General features: G+C 33.7%; 1 protein-coding gene across 3 annotated transcripts in view; it reads left to right on the top strand.

Moving 5' to 3' along the window:
- LOC140533610 (solute carrier organic anion transporter family member 1B1-like) overlaps positions 1-23240 on the top strand; it is a 67241-nt gene that overhangs the window by 16374 nt on the left and 27627 nt on the right. For 2 of the 3 annotated variants that reach the window (XM_072653554.1, XM_072653556.1), the window contains 7 exons: positions 2797-2937; positions 9950-10091; positions 11388-11520; positions 16763-16884; positions 17117-17263; positions 18052-18150; positions 22159-22404. In XM_072653554.1, coding sequence (XP_072509655.1) covers positions 2800-2937; positions 9950-10091; positions 11388-11520; positions 16763-16884; positions 17117-17263; positions 18052-18150; positions 22159-22404 — 1027 coding nt within the window. In that variant the 5' untranslated portion in view covers positions 2797-2799. The remainder of the gene's footprint in view (positions 1-2796; positions 2938-9949; positions 10092-11387; positions 11521-16762; positions 16885-17116; positions 17264-18051; positions 18151-22158; positions 22405-23240) is intronic. The other variant, XM_072653557.1, reaches the window with a different exon arrangement.

Raw genomic sequence — 23240 nt, 5'->3', positions numbered from 1 at the left:
CTATCTCTAACTGCTCATCAGTACTTTCATTATCTATAAATTTGATGGGTACATTTTTTCCATACTCACCTAATTTGCTTGTGATGTCTCCCTTTATGTGTCAATCAAGTACCCATTTTAACCTTATCTTCATATACAGTGAGAAATATTGGTCTCTGTCTAGTTTCTATAAGAAAAAGTGGGGATTCTTACATAGTTAGGTCATTTGATTCCAAATCTGGTTATCTTTCCATTATACTAAAATTTCCTTGGGGCAGGTAGGTGGCATAGCAGATGGAGTTCTAGGCCTGGAATTAGAAAGGCTCATCTTTCTGAGTTCAAATCTAGCATCAACACTTAGCTATGTGACCCTGGGCAAGTCACTGCCCCCTGATTGACTCCAAAAAATGCATGTGAGAGATAGAAAAGTCTATGTATATGAATGTATAGGGATAATAATAATAGTAATAATAATAGCTTTTCTGTGGTACCTGCTATGTGCTAGGCATTATGCTAAGAACTTCACAAATATTATATTATTTCATCCTCATGAGACCCTGGAGACATACTTTTATTATTCCTATTTTACAATGAATGAAACTGAAGCAAATAGTGTTTTAGTGAATTAACCAAGGACACATAGCAGGTATGAGGATGGGGATCCATATGAAGAATATACAAATAAAAAAAGTTTTATGTAATATAGTGAAAATTTTACATTCTTGGCAGATCAAGGGCAGCAAGAAAAGCAAGAGAGAAAAGTATTTATCTGACCTTGAATTTGGACCCATGATGCATAAGACTTTAACCTAGAACCTCCTTTTGAGGAATGTTCTTTATGAAATTAATTTAGTTTTAGTTTTCAACATTCACTTTTATAAGATTTTGAGTTCTAAATTCCCCTTTCCTCCCTCCCCTTTCCCTCCCTCCCCACCCCAAGCAATCTGATATGGACTAAACATGTATTAAACAGATTTCCACAGTGATCATATTGTGAAAAAAAAGAATTGGAACAACAGGGGAAAACCACGATGAAGAAAAATAATTTTAAAAAGAGAAAATATTATGCTCCAATCTGCATTCAGACTCCATAGTTCTTTCTGTGGATGTGGATAGCATTTTCCATCATGAATTTTTTGGATTTTAGTTAGATCATTACATTGCTTAGATGACCTAAGTCTATCAAGAGCAGTCATCACACAACATTGCTGTTACTGTGCACAATGTTCTCCTGATTCTGCTCACTTCACTCAACATCAGTTCATGCAAGTCTTTCCATGGTTTTCTGAAATCTGCCTATTCATCATTTCTTATGGAACAATAGTATTCCATTACATTCATATCCCAACTTGTTCAGCCATTGATGGGCATTGGCTCAATTTCCAATTCTTGACCACCACAAAAAAAAAGTTGTTCTAAATAATTTTGCACATGTGGATTGGTTTCCCATTTTTATTATCTCTTTGGGATACAGACCTAGTAATGGTATTGCTGGATCAAAAGGTATATACAGTTTTATAGCCCTTTGGGCATAGTTCCAAATTGTTCTCCAGAATGGTTGGATCAGTTCACAACTCCTCCATCAATGCATTAGTGTCACAATTTTCTCACATCTTCTCCAACATTCATCATTTTCCTGTTTTGTCATGTTAGTCAATCCGATACATGTGATGTGGAAGGAGGGATATTTTAATGCCCTTCTCCTTCTTTTCTGCTTATTCAAGGTCAAAGACCATTTAAAATCCCACCTCCTTCATTGTCTACTGAAGCCTACAATAACCGCCTTCTCTAAATTCTTATAAGATTTCAAATCTTCACTACACAATCAAATATATGATATTATGCATTGTTGTACTGTTCTATTGCTTCCTGTATGCAAACATTTTCTTTCCATCTAGTTTATAAATTGCCAAGATAAGGAACATTATCTCATATATATCTTTATATATATATATATATATATATATATATATATATATATATATATATATATATATATATATATATATATATAATCAATGAGTCCATTGAGTCATAGAACTTTAAGATTTGGAAATTGATTTTTTTTCAATAATTATTAGCTACCTACTTTGTACAAGGCATTATATTTAGCACCGAGGATGAAAAAAAGACAGACCCTGAACCAAAGGGCATTTTATTTGAAAGTATCCTTGCAGGTAGATGATGATGATGATGATGATGATGATGATGATGATGATGATGATGATGATGATGATGTATCATCATCATCATGATCATCACTACTAGCTTTTAAAATATACCTCCACTGTGCCAGGTGCTGGGCTAAGTGCTTCCCAAAGATTATCTTATTTGAGATCATTTAACTCTATCATTTTACAGATATGCAAACTGAGATCCCCAAAAATAAAGTTTCATTGTGTATGGCACAAGGTCACACAGATAGTGACAAATTACAGAAATAAGTCCAGAGTCCTTTTTCCAGAGTTCTTTCTCAGTATCCTGCTCTTCACCAATTAGATCTATGAAGATAATTCTGGATATTAGATTCATCTGTCAGTAACTACTACAGTAAAGCATGGGGTGGTGGGAGCTCTGGATTTCACTCCAATTTAGCTCCCTGTTCTATTTGAGATACTTTATCTCTCTGGGTCTCAGTTCTTTGTTTATAAATGAAGGGTTAAGTAGGTAGTCTCAAACACCCCACCTAGTGCTAGCCTCAGAAGTTCCTATGACACATTACCAAGCAACATGCCGCTAGCTGGGTTTGGGGAATTGGGAAAGGCATGATCAGTTTACACATTGAATAACGATAGTACATCTGATATTCTTCCCCAGGTAATGGATTCAAGACAAAAATACACAGCAGTCCAAACGGATATCTCGGATTCCAGGAAAGGCTCAAGTCAATACTCAACTAAGCAAATAGCTATGGCGTCATCAGTCAAGAAGAAAACTAAGTGCAGCAATAGCTTAAAGGTTCATTGAGATATATTTTTGAAAATATACAAATAATTAAAACTTTTGGGGCAGCAAAGTAACTCAGTGGATGGAGTTCTGGGCCTGCAGTCAGGAAGACTCATCTTCTTGAGTTCAAATCTACCTTCAGACATTTACTAGCCATGTGACCTTGGGCAAATCACTTAACCCTGTTTACCCTACTTCCTCGTATGTAAAATGAGCTAGAGAAGGAATTGGCAAACTACTCCAGTATTTTTGCCAAGAAAACCCCAAATGGGGTCAGGAAGAGCTGGATATGACTGAAGTAACTGCACAAAACAACAGATTAGAACTTTACTTGTTAAGAGGAAAGCAATGTCTAATTTCTTATTCTAATTTCCAGGAGTGTCAGTGTTGCAAAATTTAATAAGAATCAACCTAGGCATGATTAAACTCTGGGTTCAAGTCCCACTTCTGACACATACTGGGAAACTTCCTAATACTCTTAAGTTGCAAAGAAGGTGTTGATTTCTATGGGGAAAAGAAATTGTTCAATGGGAGCTTCTTGTATTCCTAAAATCATTGTTCCTGCATATCTTGGTGGGAGACTGTGTGACTCAGAATTATGGATTGACCCTTATTATACTGTGATTAATTCTTCTCTGGTCTTCTATTGAGTTAAAGTTATAATTATTTGACTTTTTTACTTCTATTGAGTACCTTGAAGAGAGGAAAAGAGGGGAGAGACTTTTGGTGTTAGTCCTATAATAATGATAAGTTCTCACATAAAATCACTCTAGGAAAACTCCAAGACTTGTTGGTGTGAAAGCAGGTTAGGATGAGTCATTGCAGCAGGAGAGAAGGGAGATGTGTGCGCCACAGCATGTGGCCCATCTGTAGGCTTCACTGCCCAAGGTGGTGAGTAGTGGAGTCCATACTATGGGAAAGAAAAGAGAGGTAATGATGGTATTATTATTCTTTTGAACTAAACTCAAAAGGATGTCTATGCTTTTCCTACTTTACAAAGAATGAGAATTTCTTGATTGGAATTAGAAAAGGAGCTAGACATTCACTGGCAAAAAATTGTCCAGGTCCTTTGTAGCCTTTATTACTATGAACTTGACATACAAAAAAAAAAAAATAACGTTTCCTTACACAAACATGCACAAAAAAAGAGAATTTCATATGAAACCTTTAATTTCCACTACATACAGCTTGGTTTCTAAAATGTATTTTGAATTTAGCATAAACCAATCCTGCCCTATTTGTCTGTTTCACTTTCTGAATTTCCTCTTCCTGTCTTGTATGTATCTTAAAATGATTCAGCAACACTCTTTTCTTTTCTCTTTTTTTACCATTAACACTAACCCACCCCAAATTTCCATGAATAAATTCAAAGAAAAACTTTCTCATCAATATAGTTACACAAAATATATTCACAAACTGTTTCTGAAAACATTCACCTTATTGTATACATAGATTCTATTACCTCTCTGCCAAGCAGTGAAAAGAATGATTGAGCATTAATATTCTAGAGTTTTCTTAGTCATTGGATTGATCATAGTTCTTAATTATTTAAACCCCTCTTTTCCTATATAATACTGTAGCTTTTATGTGAGTTGTTCTCCTGGTTCTTCTCACTTCATTTAGTGTCAGCTCCTACCAGTTCTCACCTTTTTTCTGAATATTTCATCATTTCTTATGACACAACAATATTTCTTTATATTCACATACCATAATTTGATTAGCTTTTTCCCAGTTCACAGGCACTATTTTCTTCACAGGTCTTTGCTACAATAGAGTAGTGCTATAAATACTTTTATACATGAGGGTAATTCCCCTTTTTCTTTATTCTTTTTTAAAGTTATTCATAGTAGTGATATCACTGTGTCAGAGGATATGTGGAAAGTTTAGTGACTTTAGGGTATGGCTCAAAATGGTTTTTAGAATGTTTGGACAAATTCACAGCTCCTCTACCTACGCACTTCTTTACTTGTCTGTTCTCCCACAGCTTACCAAAAATTGCCATTTTCTTTTTTGATCATCTTTGCCAATCTGATGAATATGAGGTGAAGCATTATAATTGCTTAATATGCACTTCTCTTTATATTAGAATTTAGGAGTTTAATTTTATGTGGTTATTGATAGCTTGCATTTCTTTTACTATGAAGTGCCTATTCATATCTGTTGGTCCTTTATCTTTTGATTAATGGATTTTGCTTTTCTAAATCTGAATCAGTTCCCTATATGTCTTGGATATAAAGATTTTATTAGAGAAACTTACTGTAAAAATTTACGACACTCCAAAATTACTGGGTTTTTTTTATTTAAATGTGTTAATTTTATTTGAACATATTCACTTTATAGGTGCAAAAAATTTTAATCTTTCAAAATTATTCATTTTATCTTTTTTGGATCATATCTCTGGCCTTTGATCAAGAACTTTCTGAAAAATATAGTTCTAAAACTTGTCTCCTTCCTTTGTCCACTAATTTATTTATAATATGACCTTTTCCATCTAGATCATATACCCATTTGGAGCTTCATATATGGCGTGAGAAATTAGTTGGCATCTAACATATGACAGACAGCCTTTTTTTAATTTCTCCAGGAGGTTTTGTTGACTAATGAGTCCTTACTCCAAATCTTGGAATCCTTGTGTTTATCAAATAGTATGCTACTACGTTTGTTTCTGTGTCTTGTGATCCGAATAAGTTCCACTGATCACATTTTCCATTTTTTAGCACTTAGCAAATCATTCCGATAAGTACCACTTTTAGTACATTTCTAAAACTTGCTGCAGGGAGATTTCTATGCTCCCCACATGTCTAAAAAATTCTCATGATACTCTTGAATTTTTATTTTTCTTAGGGGAGTTTTGTTAATTTTTCTAGATCTATAAAGCAAACCTTTGGTGGGTTAATTGGTATGACACTGAATTTTCAAATTAATTTGGGTAGGATTGTCATTTTTACTATGTTAGCATAGCTCAACCATGAGCGATTGGTATCTCTCCAAATACTGGCTTTTTTACTGAAATGGATGTTTGGTAGTTGTATTTTTGTAATTCTGGTGTATATCTTGGTATCTGGACTCCAAGATACTATATATATACATATATGTATATATACATACATGTATATATACATATATGTATATATATACATAGACACATATATACACAGACATACATACATATATACACTCATATGTATGTATATATATGTATATGTGTATGTGTATATGTATGTGTGTGTATTATGTAGCCATACTTAGTAGAATGTCTTTTTCTACCTGTTCCTTTTGCGATTTTGTGATGATATAGAGGAAGGTTTATGTTCTTCATGAATTTGGTTGTATCCTGCAACTTTATTGAAATTATGGTTTTAATTAGTATTAGTTGCTTCTCTAATTCCAAGCAAAATATGAACTTATCTAGGGAAAGTAACAATTTCATGAATTCCACAGAATCCTCAGATATTTGGGGGGAAAAAATCAAGATACATGAGAGTTGTTTAAAAAAGAAATAAAATATTTAAAAAGAGGTATTGGGAAGGAAATTGGTTTGTTAACTGAAATTCTTAAAGCAGAATTTGAAAGACAAACAGTAGAACAAAGAGCTTAGACAAGAACAGAGATCCAGTTGAATGACAGAGAAGTCCTGAAAGAGAAAACAAATTTGCCATACAAGTATCCAAAAATGAAAGGAAATTTGTCAGAAGAGAATCAAAAACCAACAACTTTAAATGGACAAAAGAAATCTACACAATTGCCTACAAAGATCTGACTGATCTTTGCAATCCGTCAGACAATGGCATTTATTAAGTACTTACTTTGTACCAGGCACTATGTTAAACTCTGAAAATACAAAAAATTTTAAGTCCCTGCTCTCACAGAGTTTATAATATAATGGGGGGGGGGGGGGGGGATAACACGTAAACAATAATGTACAAACAAAATATATGCAGGATAAATTGGAGATAACCAATACAGGGAAAGTACTAACATTAAGAGGAAATCATGCCAAGATTCATATAGATGATGAGATTACACCTGACTTTGAAATTAGGATATTCAAAGGTAACAAGTTTTGATTTCATTTTTATATTTCATAATCAATTGATTAGTCCTCTTTTTAAAAAATATTATGTGTTCAAGGACAAAAACGTATTGAAAAGAGTAAATTTATCTGCAATTCATAAATGTTATACTATCTCAGTAATATAATTTAAGATAATAGACTATTATATTTCTTTAATTTCATCTTTCATTTGTTCATCACCAGCAAAAACATAATCCCATAATTCATCTTTCAATCTGTCTTTCACTACTTCCTATATAAGAAGGAATTTTAGCTGTGAATTAAAGGAAAACAAAGTGCCCAGGAAACAGAGATGAGCAGGTTAGACATTCTCGGCTTGATGGGAAAAACAGTGAGAATGCCAAATGTGGAGAGATAGAATGAATTAATCAAGGAACAAGAAGGTCAGTATCACTAGATCACAGAGCGCTTGAGGTAGGTAGGGGAGCAACGTATAAGATTTGAGAAGACTGGACAATCTGGATAGGAGGGAGAGCAGGTTACTAAAAGTCTTGGATTCCAAAGGCTTTTATAATTGATCTTGGATCTTATTAGGGGAGAGGTCACTTTGGCCCAACAGAGTGGAGGATGAAGTAGAGAGAGGGAAAGCACTTGTCAAAGAATTCACTGGGGAGAACAGGAATCATTTGAAAGTGTCATATTCACCTTTTTTTAAAAAGTTTCATGCCTTTATCTCTGGCCCCAATGAAATAACTTGACAGTACTTTTTTTTCCTTTCATTACACATTAGGATTTAAAATTGGAAGCTGGTTTAAGGTTCTAGTCTAAGTTGTTACTTTACAAATAAGGAAAATGAGGCAAAAAATAAGGGAAATGACTTCTTCCAGATCACATGGTAAATATTAAGTAGCAGAATTCAAATTTGAGCTCAGATTCTCTGAATCCAAATCATTTTACAAATAACGTTATGTGTGGTCCTTAATTTTTAAAAAAATTTATGTATTTTATTTTTAATTTATGGAATAAAACAAGTTTTTCCATAGCATAGCATAATAAAAATTTGCACATGGAACTGCAAATCTATTATGTGCAATTTGCCATTCCTTTTAAATACATAATAAAATTATCATTTAATTTTTTTTTCCTTTTTCTCCCCCTCCACCTTACACATGGCTACCATTAGACATAAATTGTGTACGTGTGTGCATGTGCACAAAATAATTTTATACATACTTGTATTTATTTTTCAGTTCTTTCTCTGGATATAGATGCTATCTATATCCTTCATATATCCTTTGTAGTTAATTTGGGTATTTATAATAGTCAAAATAACTTAGTGACTCAGAGTTGTTATTAAAATAGTATTGCTTTTACAGTACAGTTCTGCTTATTTTGCTCTTCACTATTTCATGCAAGTTTATCCATGTTTTTCTAATATCATAATTTCTTATAGTACAGTAATATTCACTCACAACTTGTTTAAGCAATCTTCAATTAATGGACATCCACAATTTGCAGTTATTTGCCACCACAGAGAGAGCTACTATAAATATTTTAGAACATATACATTCTCTTTCTTTTTATCTAGTCATCTTTGGAAATAGACCTAGTAATGGTATTACTGAGTCAAACAATATTTTCTACTTAGTAACTATGGGCAAAATTCCAGATTGGAACTCTGCGGAATTCCAGTGGAATTATAATTCCACTAACAATGAATGTGTCCCAATTTTTCCACAACCTCTCCAACATTTATTGCTTCCCCCTTCAATCATTTTAGCCAATATGATATATATAAAATGATATCTGGACATTGTTTTAATTTGCATTTCTCTAATCAATAATTATTTAGAGCATTCTATGACTATAAATTGTTTCGATTATTTGTCTAAAAACTGCCTATTCATATCCTTTGACCATTTATCAGCTGAGGAATGACTCATATTCTTATAGATTTGACCAAATTCTTTATATATTTGAGATATGAGACTTTTATCTGAGAAACTATAAAATTTTCCCCCAGTTTCTGTTTTCCTTCTGATCTTGGTGAGGGAGATCCTTAAGAATCTCATATATATTCTATATGATTCCTCATTAGCTTTTTATTTCTTTCTGGCTCACTTCTGGGTTGAATTCTATCTCTATTTTTAACTTATAATCTCTATAACATTACACTTTATTTGACTGAGCCTTAGATTTTTCATTTGTAAAATGAGGAGGATGAACCAGTTGGTTTCTAAAATCCCTTCTAGTTCTACATCTCTGATCCTTTATTATATTTCCCCTCTCATCAAGAATCTATAGAGTCTATCAAATAAGCCAATATTTAGAGAGACATTTCTCAAGTTCTTTAGCCTACTCCTCTGACAGGGATATATGATTGTATTTAGAGCCCACATATTCTGTAGACCCCAGGCTCTAAAACCAATAGTACCTAACCAGAATAGCACTGAGACAGTTACTTAGTCTTAGCTTTTTCTGAATTTCATTTGAAACTAACTTTCTGTAATTTCCCTAACAAACTCCTCCTGAATACTGCCAGAGATAAATATCTAATTGTCTCTTGGCTCCTACTTATGTATGTAGTTGGAACTATTACCTTAAAATTAATTCAGTTGCTTCCCTCCCCATTATGAGCTTCTGTTAATATATTAGATGTTACAAAGAAAATATTGCTTATTTTATTATTATAGGCTATTATATCTAATTGCCTAAAAATTATTGCAAAATATTTTTAAAATATCTTCATATTTAAAAATTAAATAAAAAGAACAAGCATAAATATTAAAAAAATATCTTCACCTTGGTTACTCTGCCTTGAAATCCTTTGCAAGCATGCTGGTGGTAAGGTTAATGTTATTATACTAAAGTCGTATACCAAGGTTGAAAATTATGAGAAAGGTAAGAGTAATATTTGTGAAAGCCAAGGGATAAAGTTAATATACACTAACAGAGGAATGGTTGTGACCTTTAATCATACTTTCTTTTTTCATTCTGTCCCTTGAACAGATGTTCATGGTGGCCCTAACATTCAGCTTTATTTGCAAAGCACTCTCAGGAGTTATCATGAAAAGTTCCATCACTCAGATAGAAAGAAGATTTGGTATAACAACATCTAAAGCTGGTTTAATTGATGGAAGCTTTGAAATAGGTAACTTTTATTTCATTTAGTAGCTAGTCTTGGGTCTTGGAAAGCAAAATAACTATTCCTGGTAGTTAATAAATTAATTACTGTCCAGTTTCAAAGCGGATTCTTGACTCTGACACTCTCTCTCTCTCTCTCTCTCTCTCTCTCTCTCTCTCTCTCTCTCTCTCTCTCATCTTCTATTATGTTTTTTTTTCCCTTTATCACTTAGGTCATCTGTATGAATCACTTCACCTTACCTTATAGGTTCATAAGCAAATTCTCATTTTCTGTCTATAATCATGAAAATTCTATTTGCACCATAATCATAGAACAATGTATGTAGATTGCTCAGCAGATAGTGTGCTGATCCTGGAGCTAAAAAGACCGTAAATCAAATCCTACCTCAGACAATTACCAGCTATATGACTCTTGGGGAACTTCTGTTTGCCTCAGTTTCCTCATCTTTAAAATGGGGACAAAAAGGGCCATATACAGGAGTCAGTAATAACCAGTTTAGCTACCAGATGCCTTGGAAGGTATGGTTTATATTCCAAGTATTAAAAAGGCCTTTTCAGAAAAACAAACTGTCCTATTTTGGCATTGTTTTTAATTTTCGATTACATCTTTCCTTCTGTTTTGGTGCCACTGATCCTATGCATTATACATCATAATCTGGCCAGGTGTATTAGTCCACCCTTAGACTCGGGCTGTTTATTAATTTAGTATTCCTTGCTCAACTGCAGTCAATTGAATGATTTGGTCAACAAATAACATGTCATCTTCTTTTTTCATGAACCTGTCCTGATGTCTTTTCTTCCTTTTTCTTCAAATAAATCCTATGATACCATCAAGACTCACATTGAGTCCCACCACCTCTATGACTATTTCCTTAATTATCCTTTCCCTTATTTAAAGTGACCACGCAATCTTATTGTTATACTTAAGACAACATGCTTAAATAACTATACTGTTCCATATCTGTTAATTTTGTCTCCTCAGCTACATTCTAAGCTCCTTGAGAACAGAAATAATAGCTACAGTATTTTGTACTTCATTTGTACTCTCTCCAGTGCCTACCAAAAACAAAGCCTTCACATAGCCAATGCTCAGTTCATGTTATATTTAGGAAACTGAATTATGCTTAAATATGTCCTCACATTTATACTTAAATATACATTTTTATGTATATTTACATATATGGATTATATTATATACTATTATATGATATTATACTATATAATATATGCATTTCTATATAATGTATTTATATATGGTTATTACTTTTATTAAATATACCAAATATAATTATTCTACTTCTAGGAAACTTGCTGGTGATTACACTGGTAAGTCATTTTGGAGCCAAATCACACATACCAAGAATAATTGGAATTGGGTGTCTCCTTATGGGAACTGGAAGTATGTTAACTGCTTTACCTCACTTCCTCATGGGAAAGTAAGTGTTAAATAATAATCATTTGCAAATATAGCATTAAAATTCCAAAACTTTAGACTTATTAAAACCACTTCTCTTTCAGAAAGCTCACTTTTCACCCCATAAGTGAAAATATGGGGTAAACTTACCATATGTATTAATATAGATGACACAGCTACTTTTGTCTGCCAAGATTTAGAAACAAATAAAAAAAGCTTGAGAAATCCAAAAAAAGCAAATAAAATGTTTATAACTTTCCATCTAATGTGTACGTCTTATATGTGTTTAGAGGGTGCTAATTTTTTTTTATCAGTTGAGTGAGGAGAGAAGGAGAAGCATCAGTTGAGCAAATTAACAATTGATGAAGTTAACATTTTGTTTACATTAGAGACCATGACTTAAGGAAAAGTAAAGGGCTGACTTTCTGTCTTAGTGTCTGGTTATCTTGTAACTCAAAAACAAGCATTGTCTATGTAATAATCTTCAAAGGGTTTCCATTTTTTTTTAACTGTTTAAAATAAATGAATCAAGGATTTTATTGGTTTAGGGAATGCTCAATGCCGAAATTCCTTCTACCTGGGAAGATTGATACTTGCTTTGAAATTTATAATCTTCAAGAAAAGCTAGGGGCAAATTGAGGTTCACTGACTTGCCTTGGATCACAGAGCCAATATATAACAGTATATATCACAAATATCCAAAGCTAAACCTCTGTCTATTATCCAGCGCTGCCTCTCATTTCTTTTAATGCGAAACTTCTAATTCAGCTGTGTTTTAGACAGTAAAAAGTTCTTTTTCAGGTACCACAACTTCTATTTTTCTTTTACTAAGAATGTAAGATTTGACTGGTTTCACCTTATCTTTATCTCAAACCCTTAACTTAGACTTTGGCACTGATTAGTGATATGGCTCATGAATGAACTATCTCATCCCTATTTTATGACATGATAATGAAAATACTATTGGAACTCTAACAATAAGTTTTAAAGATAGAGTAGTCTCTGGATTACATCAATATACAGTAAACAATATGGTAAACATTTATTAAACCAAGCACTGTGTTATGTGCTAACAGTCCATGTCCTCAGCAAGGTTACAATCCAGTAGGAGAAGGCAAAACACAAAAGGAAGCTGAAAAGCTGAGACTGGGGGTGGGAGGGTGGGGGCAGAGCTGTGCTAGAAGGCAAACAGGAATTATGAGAATGAGGGTAAAGTCAAAACTAAGCAGAGCAGCCAGTGACAAATGAAGAGATGGTTATTATTTAGAGCCCTCTACAAAGGCTGTCTAGGGGAAGAGTGGGTTTTTTTTGTTGTTGTTCTGTCCCCCAATCAGAGAGGCAGAAGCAACTAAGGATATTGATGAGACATAAGTGACAAAGCTGAAGCAATCTCCATGATGATGTTTCCTGGTGACAAATTTATTATCAAATGTGGTAAAAAAAAAATCTTCCAATTACCTTTGCAAACATTATAGAACAAAAAGTAGCATGTAGCATAAAGAACAGTAGGTCTAGAGTCCAAGATTCCAGTCTTGGCCCTGCCTTTACCAACTATGTGACTTTGGCCAAGGTCTCATACCTCTCTCAGTTTCAGATCCTCATATTTAAAATTAAAGGGTGAGGTGGTATGTTCATGAGAGCTCTCATATTCTATGCATGAAATAGACTGAAATGTTTGTACTGATGGTTCCATAGTTTCTGCAGTGTAAGGTTTGGGGAGTACTTTTAAATGTAGCATTCTAAACTTCAGTGAGAAATATGTCGCTAGAAAATTTCGTAGTGTTTTGTGCACTTTTTCTTTTGTCCAGAATTCCAGAATATGGATACCAACCTCATTCCCACTGACAAAACATCTGTTTTTAATCAATCAACCACAACCATTTACTATTTGCAGTTATGCCAGTTACTATTCTAACACAGAAGATATGAGGCATGGGGAAGAAAATGAGAGTCCCTGCCTTCAAGGAGCTTATATTCATTCCAGGGAAGCAATATATACATTTTCTGCATAAGTAATGAAGAATGATTCCAAAATAATTAGCAGGTATTTAAAAAGAAGTTTTAGGGATCTGCAAAGGCATTGGGTAAAAGGCTATTGAGGTATATGTTGAACTAAATGAAGGATTCTTTAAGATAGATGTGAAGAAGGAGTGCATTCCAAACATAGTTGATAGCCAGAGAGGGAGAATAAGACTGGGTACTACGTATAAGAAATAGAATAGTCCATTTTGGTGAGAAGGGGAGTAATACATAATGAGGGTAGAAAGTTATATTTGGAGTAAGTTATGAAAGACTGAAGACAGATAGAAGAGTTTATATTCTACCTTAGGAAAAAATAGGGAGCTCTTGGAGTTTATTGCGTAAAGGAATGAAATGGTCAGATCACTTTGGCATCTATGTAGAGAATAGATTGGTATGGAGAGAGACTTGAGGCATGAAGATCAAATAGGAGACCATTACAACAGTTTAGATGAGAAGTTATGAGGGCTTGAACTAAGGTGGTAACTGGGTGAGCACAAAGGAGGGGTTGAATGCAAGAGAAGTCATAAAATAGGAATGGCAAGATTTTACAATTGCTTGGTTATAATAATAGTAATACTTTAGTTATAGTAACAAAAAATTATAGTAATACTTTATAAAGCACTTTGAGGCACACAGTGCTCTTTACTTGTATTATCTCATTTGAGTTTTACAACAATATTGTGAGGTACTATTACATTTTATATTTTTATGGATGAGGAAATTGAGACTGAGAGGCTAAGTGATATGTCCAGGGTCAAATAACTGAAGTATCTGAGACAGGATTCAAACTCAGTTCTTCCTTGGTCCAAATACAGCACTTTATCCACTACACCATAATATATGGGGAGAGGAAAAGGGAGAAATCAAAGATCTTGAACCTGGCAGATAGAAAAAATGACATGCCCTCAACAGAAATAGTAAGTTTAGTAGAGAGGAAGTTTTTGGGAAAACCTAATAATTTCTGTCTTGAACATCTTGAATTTAAGATGTCTTGGGACATTCAGTTTGAAATATCCAATTAGCAATCGATGATGGAGGATTAGAACTCAGGAGAAAGAGTGACTATATAGATCATTGAATTATGGATGTGCAGATGACAATTAAAGCTATCACAATTAGAAGTTATGACCCAAAATGGGTTTTATGGATGACCACATCTCTCTACATGCCATCTCACTTGATATTAAACTGTCTTCTTGTTCTTTAAAAAAATCAAATGGTTTATTCTAACAATTCCTTGCACATTGCTTAAATAGCTCTAAAATTTATTTACTTAATATGGAGAAATATCTTTTCTTATAAACTTTTGCTAATTTCTCCATATGTAACAATCTCTCATTTCCTAGATTGAGATAAACATAATAGTTATTAGATATGCAATTTATTAATGGTATAACAATAAAATAAATACATAAATCATTATTTATCATGAAATGGGTGAGAGAATATGAATAACAAAAATATCTCTAAACATCAACTCGGAAGAGGAGTCCTACTATTCAGCTCTCTCAAAATGTCTTCAGATACTCTCTTTTTGGAAGCTGAAAGTCATTTTCAAGGAAAGATGTTTCAGTGGTCCGTTCTCTTAAATATTGTCTTTCCTCAGCTAAAACAATTCAAAGGGATGCAAGAATGAAAGCTAATTTGCCACTTTCTTTACATAACCTTCACAAATGCCAGGAAAATTGTAATTCTCCAATTTGCCTTTCCTCTTCTTTATATAGTAATATCATCAACAGTCTCCGTGGGAGGGACCATTGAGACTGAGAATGCAAACCCTATGAAGCCGATGTAGTCATCAAATGAAAGATTATAGAAAAAGAAGGTTCAGTCATAGGGATGATAAGTCAGTAAAGAAGACTGTGAAGGAGTTGTCAGATAGGAAGATTACCAGGAGAGAGTAATTTTATAAAAACTCAGAGACGAGAGCATATCCAGGAGGAACTGATTAACAGTAAAGTCAAATGCAGATATGATTCAAGAAGACCAAGAAAATGACCAACTTTATTAAGAGCTCATTATTGACTTTGGAGAGAAGAGTTTGGAGAGAAGAAAGGATTTAGGAGTAAGTGGGAGGAGAGAAAATGGAGACTAAAATTGTAGGTAGTTTCTTTTGCCACTTAGGTGGAGTAAAGGAGGAGAGGCCTAGGAGCAGATCCCAAAGTCGTGGTAGCATCTGGTAGAAGGGTTTTCGTTCAATTTTTGTCTCTTAGTCTGGATCCGGATTTCTAGGGTCGTAGATAATTGATCTAACCATGAAACTTATTGACAGCCCATGCAAGAAAGGTACGAGCTGTGTGAATATTGCCATATCACTACCATCCAAAGTCTTTATCAGGGGAAGTCAATAGATCAATAGATAGATAGGTTGGTTGATGAGAACTGGCTGCCAGTGTTTCTCTCCCCCACTCCCCAAATCACCTTGTTTATATTTTGTTCATCTTTTGTATACATTTATATGTGTACATGTTGCCTGCCCTAGTAAGATGTAAAATCCTTGAGGACAGGACTTGTTCATTTTTGCATTTGTACTCACGATACCTGACAAACAGTAGACAATAAATTTTTGTTGATTGTGTCAGATATCCATCAGTGACTCTTGTTATCTCTCTGAAAGCTCATTCTCTTCATCTTTGGGGCAAAATGGACCATATCTAATTGATCTACAAAAAGTAAAGCAAATCAAATTTTGGATAGGGTACAAAATTGTCTAATTTCCCTTTTCTTTCTATGTTTTGGTTTGTTTGTTTTTTTGTCTTCTAACTATTGTTGACTCCACCTGGGACAACCATGTTTTCTCCCCAATGGCTGAATGATTATGATTTACCTTTCTTATCAACTTAATATTAAAATAGCAACTAAAATATTTCTGTAATAAGCTATGTATGTCTATATCTTTGGCTACATTTTCATATATGTAAGGTAGAGCACACACACACACACACACACACAAACAATATGCAGAAAAGGAATTGTATTTTTCATCCAGTCACCAGTACTTAAAGGTTTCTTTTTGTTTTTAGTGCCTGATTCTACTATTATTATTCCCGAGGGACATTTTTAATCAATTGTTACCCACCAAGTCTACTGAGAAATGGACCAGAACATCACTGGAATAAAGTCTATTTGAAAGATATTTTGTAAGACATTATAAAGTTGGTTTGTAGGATGGTGGCACACACAAATTATGAATAACTTATTTTGTCTATCTTTTTTTTAATGTTCTAAATATATTATCCTAGTTACAGGTACAACTCAGTATTAAATATTAACCCACTCGACAATTCAACAGTACCCTACACTCACTGCTCAAATGATTTCAATTCACCTGGCAATAACAGATCATCCATACTATTAGAGTCAGGTAAGATGATCATTATGAAAAAATAAATATTTAAGAAAATGTTTCCATGTCATATGTATTTCTCTCCCCTGAGGTAGATTATTTGAGTAGGAAAATACATCTAGTATCTAATTGAAACAGCAAAATTAAAGTCAAATGAAAGAAATATAAACATAATAAAATATTTAAGTAGAAAAGGATGCAAATGCAAAAGTATATTATGCTAAAAACTCCAAAATTTTTATGTTCAAAGGTTGCAAACGTGAATCTGGTTCACTTATGTGGATATATATAATGATTGGAAACATCTTACGTGGGGTTGGGGAAAGTCCAATTGGACCCCTGGGAATCACATACATTGATAATTTTGCTAAAGAAGGACATTCTACTTTTTACTTGGGTAATGTATCTTTATGATCTTTGGCCCCATTGTGCCCTTTAACTCTTTTCCTTTCTTCCAGGAACAAATCCCCAAACTAAATCCCCATTGTGATTAGTGAACCTCAGTTCAATTAGGAAAGCAGAGCTTTCCTCTTATCCTTATCCCTAAAAAACAAAACATTTTGTAAGAGGAGATCATGGATATTTAAAGGATTTTATGATCACATAAGATGAAGAAACATAAAGGTGGTTAAACTTACAAAGGACAAAGTAACAATTCTGGTCATGTATGCGAGTCCTATGTGCAAGTCCTATATTTATAAAAATCTTATTCTTTCAAAATTCTTTCTCACCTTCCTCCCTGATCTATATTCTTGATTTTATCTGGTGTTAGCAAGTCAATCTTGTATGGGCTGAATGTTAAATATAATCCTAGAATTTTCAGTGATAGCAACTTTAGTGACCTCATGATTGAAATGGCCTTCTCTTTCCTCTCCTTTGTCTTTTTTATCTCTAATATTCACATCCTTAATTATACAGTAAATAATGCCAGTGAACTCTGCTACCAATAGTGAGTTTAGCATCATACCACTAAAATGTGTAATGGTTATCAATCTATTCATCCTTGACTTCCTCTTCCATCAATACATTCTTTTAGTAAATATATAATTGTTTTAGAGGAACAAAGAATTATTTTACAGATTTTCTGTAGGTAATCATATAGAGTTATATTCATTAAAATGACATGTTGAAGACAAAATGAAAATCTATTCTTTGGAATAATTTGATTATTTTATAATTTTTCAGGCATTTTGCATTCATTTGCAATGATTGGCCCAATGATAGGATATCTGCTGGGATCTTTGTGTGCAAAGCTGTATGTGGACTTTGCATCTGTAGACCTAAGTAAGTACAACCAGACAAAATTAATAATTCTAGAATTTTATTCACTGATCATCATTCTCCCAAGGAATTATCTTAAACCATTTTATAGTATCTCAGTATTTTGGTATAAGATTTTTTTCTATTTTACAAGTAGGAAAACCATGGCAAATAGTAACAAGAAGAGATTTTCAGCTCTGTGTATACATGTATAGCAAAACCAGTTTCATTTAGGTTTTTTAACATGTCCCCATAATTTAGAAAGTTGTTTGTTGGTTGGTTTTTACCTCGAACTGACTAAACATTTGTCTGAATAAACGATTCTTTTGGAAGTAAAAATAATAATGATATTATTAATTTGTTGGTTGGCAAGTTGTCCAAAATGTTTCATTTCAGTCTCAACTAGCTTGCACAATTTTACCATCTATTTCATTCAAACAGAAGGATTTTATACACATTGAGAAAGCAAATTGGCACAGATAATTTTCCCACTTAAGTTCTCCTGTGCACTTGACCAATGAATGGAGGTAACTGAAAGGTACATTATTGAATTTAAATGCTGTGCCACTTGATGCATATATGGTTCTATATCACTTCGTTGTCTATGGTACCTTTTAGCAAGATGTAGGTTCCTTCTTTTTCTCTTTTAATTAGATCTATTTTTACTTTTGCCTTGTCTGAGGTCTAAATTACTCCCCCTGCTTTTTTTTTTTACTTCAAATGAAGCACAATAAATTCTGTTACAGTCTTCTACCTTTACTCTATGTGTGTTTCTCTCTCCTCCAAATGTGTTTCTCGTAAAAACATATTGTAGGATTATGGTTCTTAATCCACTTTGCTTCTGTCCTACGGGATAGTTCATTACATTCACATTCACTGCTACGGTAACTAACTGTGTATTTCCCTCCTCTTATTTCCCCCTTTTTTGACTTTTTTCTCTCCTTTCATTCTGTTACTCCTCACCAGAGTTTCACTTCAGATCACCACCTTCCCCAATCTTCCCTCTCTTCTATCATCTCCCCCTCCCTTTTCTTTCCTGTTTCCCTTCCTTCTTCCATGTAGGGTAAGACATATTTCTCTACCTAATTGAGTATGTATGTTATTCTCTCTTTGAATCAAATACTATAAGAGTAAGGTTCAGACAATGCTCATCCCCTCTCATCTTTCCCTCTACCCTAATAGGTCTTTCATGCCTACCCCATTCTGCCTCCCCCTTTCCAGGGCTGGTAGTTTGCCTTCTGCACAGAGGCTGGAGGCCTCACAGCTGGCTGACTATGCCACTGGTCTGCTGAGCCAGAAGCACCAGGCCTTGGTTGTTGATCTGTGCTGTTGCTAAGAGCCTCTTGCTGGCTTTCCTGAACACTGCCTGTACTGCCTTCTCCTTTTACCCAAATGAGATAGACCTTTCCTGAAGTTCTTCTAAGTGTTCTTGGACTGGAAAATTGTTTCATTCTGTCTTTTCATGGACTCTGTCACTCCAGAATTCTTTCAAAGACTTGATTTAATGTTGTTTCCAAGGGATACTTAAGGAGCGCTCAGCTAACTTCCTGGCTTCTCTCCACCACCTTGACTCTACTCTCTACACAGCAAATCTTAGACCAACAGAAGCTTGCAGATAGATTCCTCTGTCTATTGATTTCAGGAGGGTAGAATTCAATACTTATTAGTAGATTGATGAGTGGATTTAAAATATATTTACTTGCTGTAACTTTTTTCCTGTGGTAAATACCAATGTACAAAAAACAATTGTTTCCCAAAAAATCAAGTTATTTTATTTTCATTTAAAGTAATTTGTTGGCTAGTGATTAATCTTAGGCAATCCAAATCATTTGACTTCTGATTTCAAGTTAACTCAATTCAATGTGTATCCTTAAGCAACTACTTGGAAAGTTGTTGGTTGGTTGGTTTTTATGTCGAACTGACTAGACATTTGTCTAGTCAGAGCACTATGTTAGATGATGGGGAAATCACAAAAGTGTCACTGACCTCATGGAATTCATGGACACCTATCATGTAGTTGACACAGAAATCATTACCTGGTGACTATTTCTCTGTTGATAAACTTCTATAAACCTAATAAAGCTGGTTCTTGGTAAGCACAAAAATAATTCTTCAGTGGTCTCTAAATTGAAGAACTTTTAGCTTGGTAGAATTTTCCATTGGTGGTATGGCTATTAAGAGTCCTGGGTCACCACAATAAATATCTGGAGTAGTATTAAGCCTGAATGTCTGTCATATTGTGATCCATTTTTTCAAGTGTGATATGGGTGTAGTAGTGATTATGCATTCCAGAGCTAGTTATTACCTTTCATAAAAAAGCTTCATACTTTCCAGATGACTATTATTGATCAAGCATATAATTATATCCTAATAAATATTTATTGATGATACTGGTACTTATGAAATTTTGCTTCATTTTTATCTTTGGGAAAAGACATTTAACTATGTGTTGGAAAATGTGCTTTCTACCACAAACCCTACATGTGTATGTATGTATGTATATGCATATATGTGTATGTATATGCATGTATATATACATATATACACATATGTAGTAGATTGTCAATGTTTGTTGCTCTGTTGTGTTGAAATGAATTTCATGAATAGAATTATTCACTCCTATTCCCACAGAATTTTGATATATTAAAGTTTTTCTAGTATTTTTTTCTCATTGATTCCATTGCTTTTTTGTATTTTTTACTAATCTATTTTTAATATTTAATTTTCTTGTGTGAATAAGTTTTCTCTTTGGATAAAGAGATAAATTTGGGAGAGTCAGTCTCTAGACTCAGTTTGGTAACTTCTAGGAAGTTAAACTACATAATCTCTGAAGTTTCTTCTGACTCAGAAATTCTTATAATTGCTCCCAGGAGAGAAATCATTTATCTACAAATAGTTTTATTTTTAGATAACTAATTTCAGCATTATTATTAACCCCTGGACCATCTTAAGGACAGCATCCTTGTCTTTAAATAAAATGGCTCTAAATACTTTGTGGGGTAGATCAGGTTGGTAGATCAGGATCCTATCACAAGTTGAAGAGTGGGGAGCACACTGGATCTGAACTCAGGAAACATGAATTCTATACCCAGTTCCAACACTATCTATGTGACACAGAATCAATTGCTTCACTTCCATAAATTTTCTCATTTGTAAATTGGGTATAATAACATTTGTACTCCCTAGCTTATAGGGATTATTGTGAGAAAGGCACTTTCTAAACATTAAAGACATTGGGAAAGGGGTAAGGGAGTTTTCCATAACTGATATTAAGTTGGTGCAGGGAATCTTTGCGAGAAAATTTTCATCAATCCAGATAAGAAACTGCTCTTCAATTTATTATCTGAGAAGTTTGCCAAAGGCACTGAAAAACACTGTGACTTAGCTAGAGTCACAGTCAATACACATTGATTATTAGATCAGGCCTCAAATTAGCCATGACATACACCATCTAAAGCACATCAATGTATTATTACATATTTAATTCAATGATCTAGTTAGATTAGGCCTTAAAGGTTCATTCCATCTTTTAGAATACAAAATTCTATGTCAGAAATTGGGATTTGTTCCTACCCCCACCCCCAAGCATTTTGGGAATAAAGGGTTTAGCTTATAATTAGCCTGAACCTTAATCACTTGAAGACAAGGTCTAGGCCTAATTTCATCTTTATGTTCCCAAATTTGACAAATTGTTATTATGGTACATTTACTTGCACATAGTAGGTTATCAGTGTTCGTTGCTCTATGTTGTGTTGAAATGAATTTCATGAATAGAATTATTCACTCCTATTCCCACAGAATTTTGACATATTAAAGCTTTTCTAGCATTATTTCTCATTGATTCCATTGCTGTTTTGCGTATTTTAACTAATCTATTTTTAATATTTAATTTTATTGCTTGAATAAGCTTTCTCTTTGGATAAAGATAAATATAATGATTTAAACTTCAGTGAATGCAAGGGGTAGCAAATCTTGAAATGATACAGGCTAACATTGTAATTTTTAATAGATTCTTACATTTTTTTATCATAGGTACTATAACAATTAAGCCAACTGATTCCCGTTGGGTTGGTGCTTGGTGGCTTGGCTTTCTTATAGCGGGAATGCTTAGCATTGCTTCTGGGATACCATTCTTTTTCTTTCCTAAGAATCTGAAGAAAGCAACAAGGCAAAGTACAGGTCCAACATCGTTGGATGCACCTAGTACCAATGCAAATAGAGGGCAAAAGTTGAATTTTAAAGATTCTGAGAAAACAAAGAAGACTAATGGTTTTTCAGGTGGGTGGTTCACAAATGTAAATAACTCTGGTTGGTCTGTGTGAATTAAAAGAAGCAAAGACTGTCCTTCCACATATTTAATTTAAATATCAATAAAATTTCAATGAGGAAAGCCTAGTATCATAATGATTTCCACAGTTAGATCTTCTGGCTATGTTGGTTCTATTAGACACTTGCTGAAATTAATTTGAATGTGTGTGAGAGGTAGAAAGAGAAAGGGAAAATACATGTTTGCATTGAATAGCTGGAGAAGAAGAAAAATAATTATTCCCATTGAGTGTTTATACACACATAGAAGATAGAACAAATGGTATTAGAGCTGAAAGTAACTTTAAGATCATCTGGCACAGTCTTCATTTCACAAATGAGAAAACTGAGACCCAAAGTTTTGAAAATGGTTTCTCTAAAGGCACAGAGACAGTGGCTAAGCTAGGATGAGAATCCAAGTCTTTTGATTCAAGTAAAGCAAGTTAAAAGGAAAAAATAGATCAAAGAACTATTATATGGTAGGCTATAGATTACCTTAAATGCTAACAAGAACTTTACCCTGTGTCCCCTCCCCTGTTAAGATATATTTCTCTTTTATGTAAACTTGTGAAGCCAAGGAAGATATATTTTGTTTAAAATATATAAAGAATATTACATATTCATTGGATCATAGGAATTACAGTTGAAAGAGACCATAGATGTTATTTAGTCCCACCCCATAATTTTAGAGATTTGGAAACTGAGGATCCAAGGGAGGGAGCCACTTGCCCAAAGTGACATATGGTAGAATTTGATTCAAATTCAGATTCTCTGACTCCAAATCCATAAAATATTCCTAGGTACAGTTT

This window comes from Notamacropus eugenii, chromosome 3 (genome assembly GCF_028372415.1).
Source record: "Notamacropus eugenii isolate mMacEug1 chromosome 3, mMacEug1.pri_v2, whole genome shotgun sequence".
NCBI lineage: Eukaryota > Metazoa > Chordata > Mammalia > Diprotodontia > Macropodidae > Notamacropus > Notamacropus eugenii.
The sequence above is the reverse complement of the archived record's forward strand: the minus strand, read 5'-3'. Positions and strand labels throughout refer to the sequence as shown.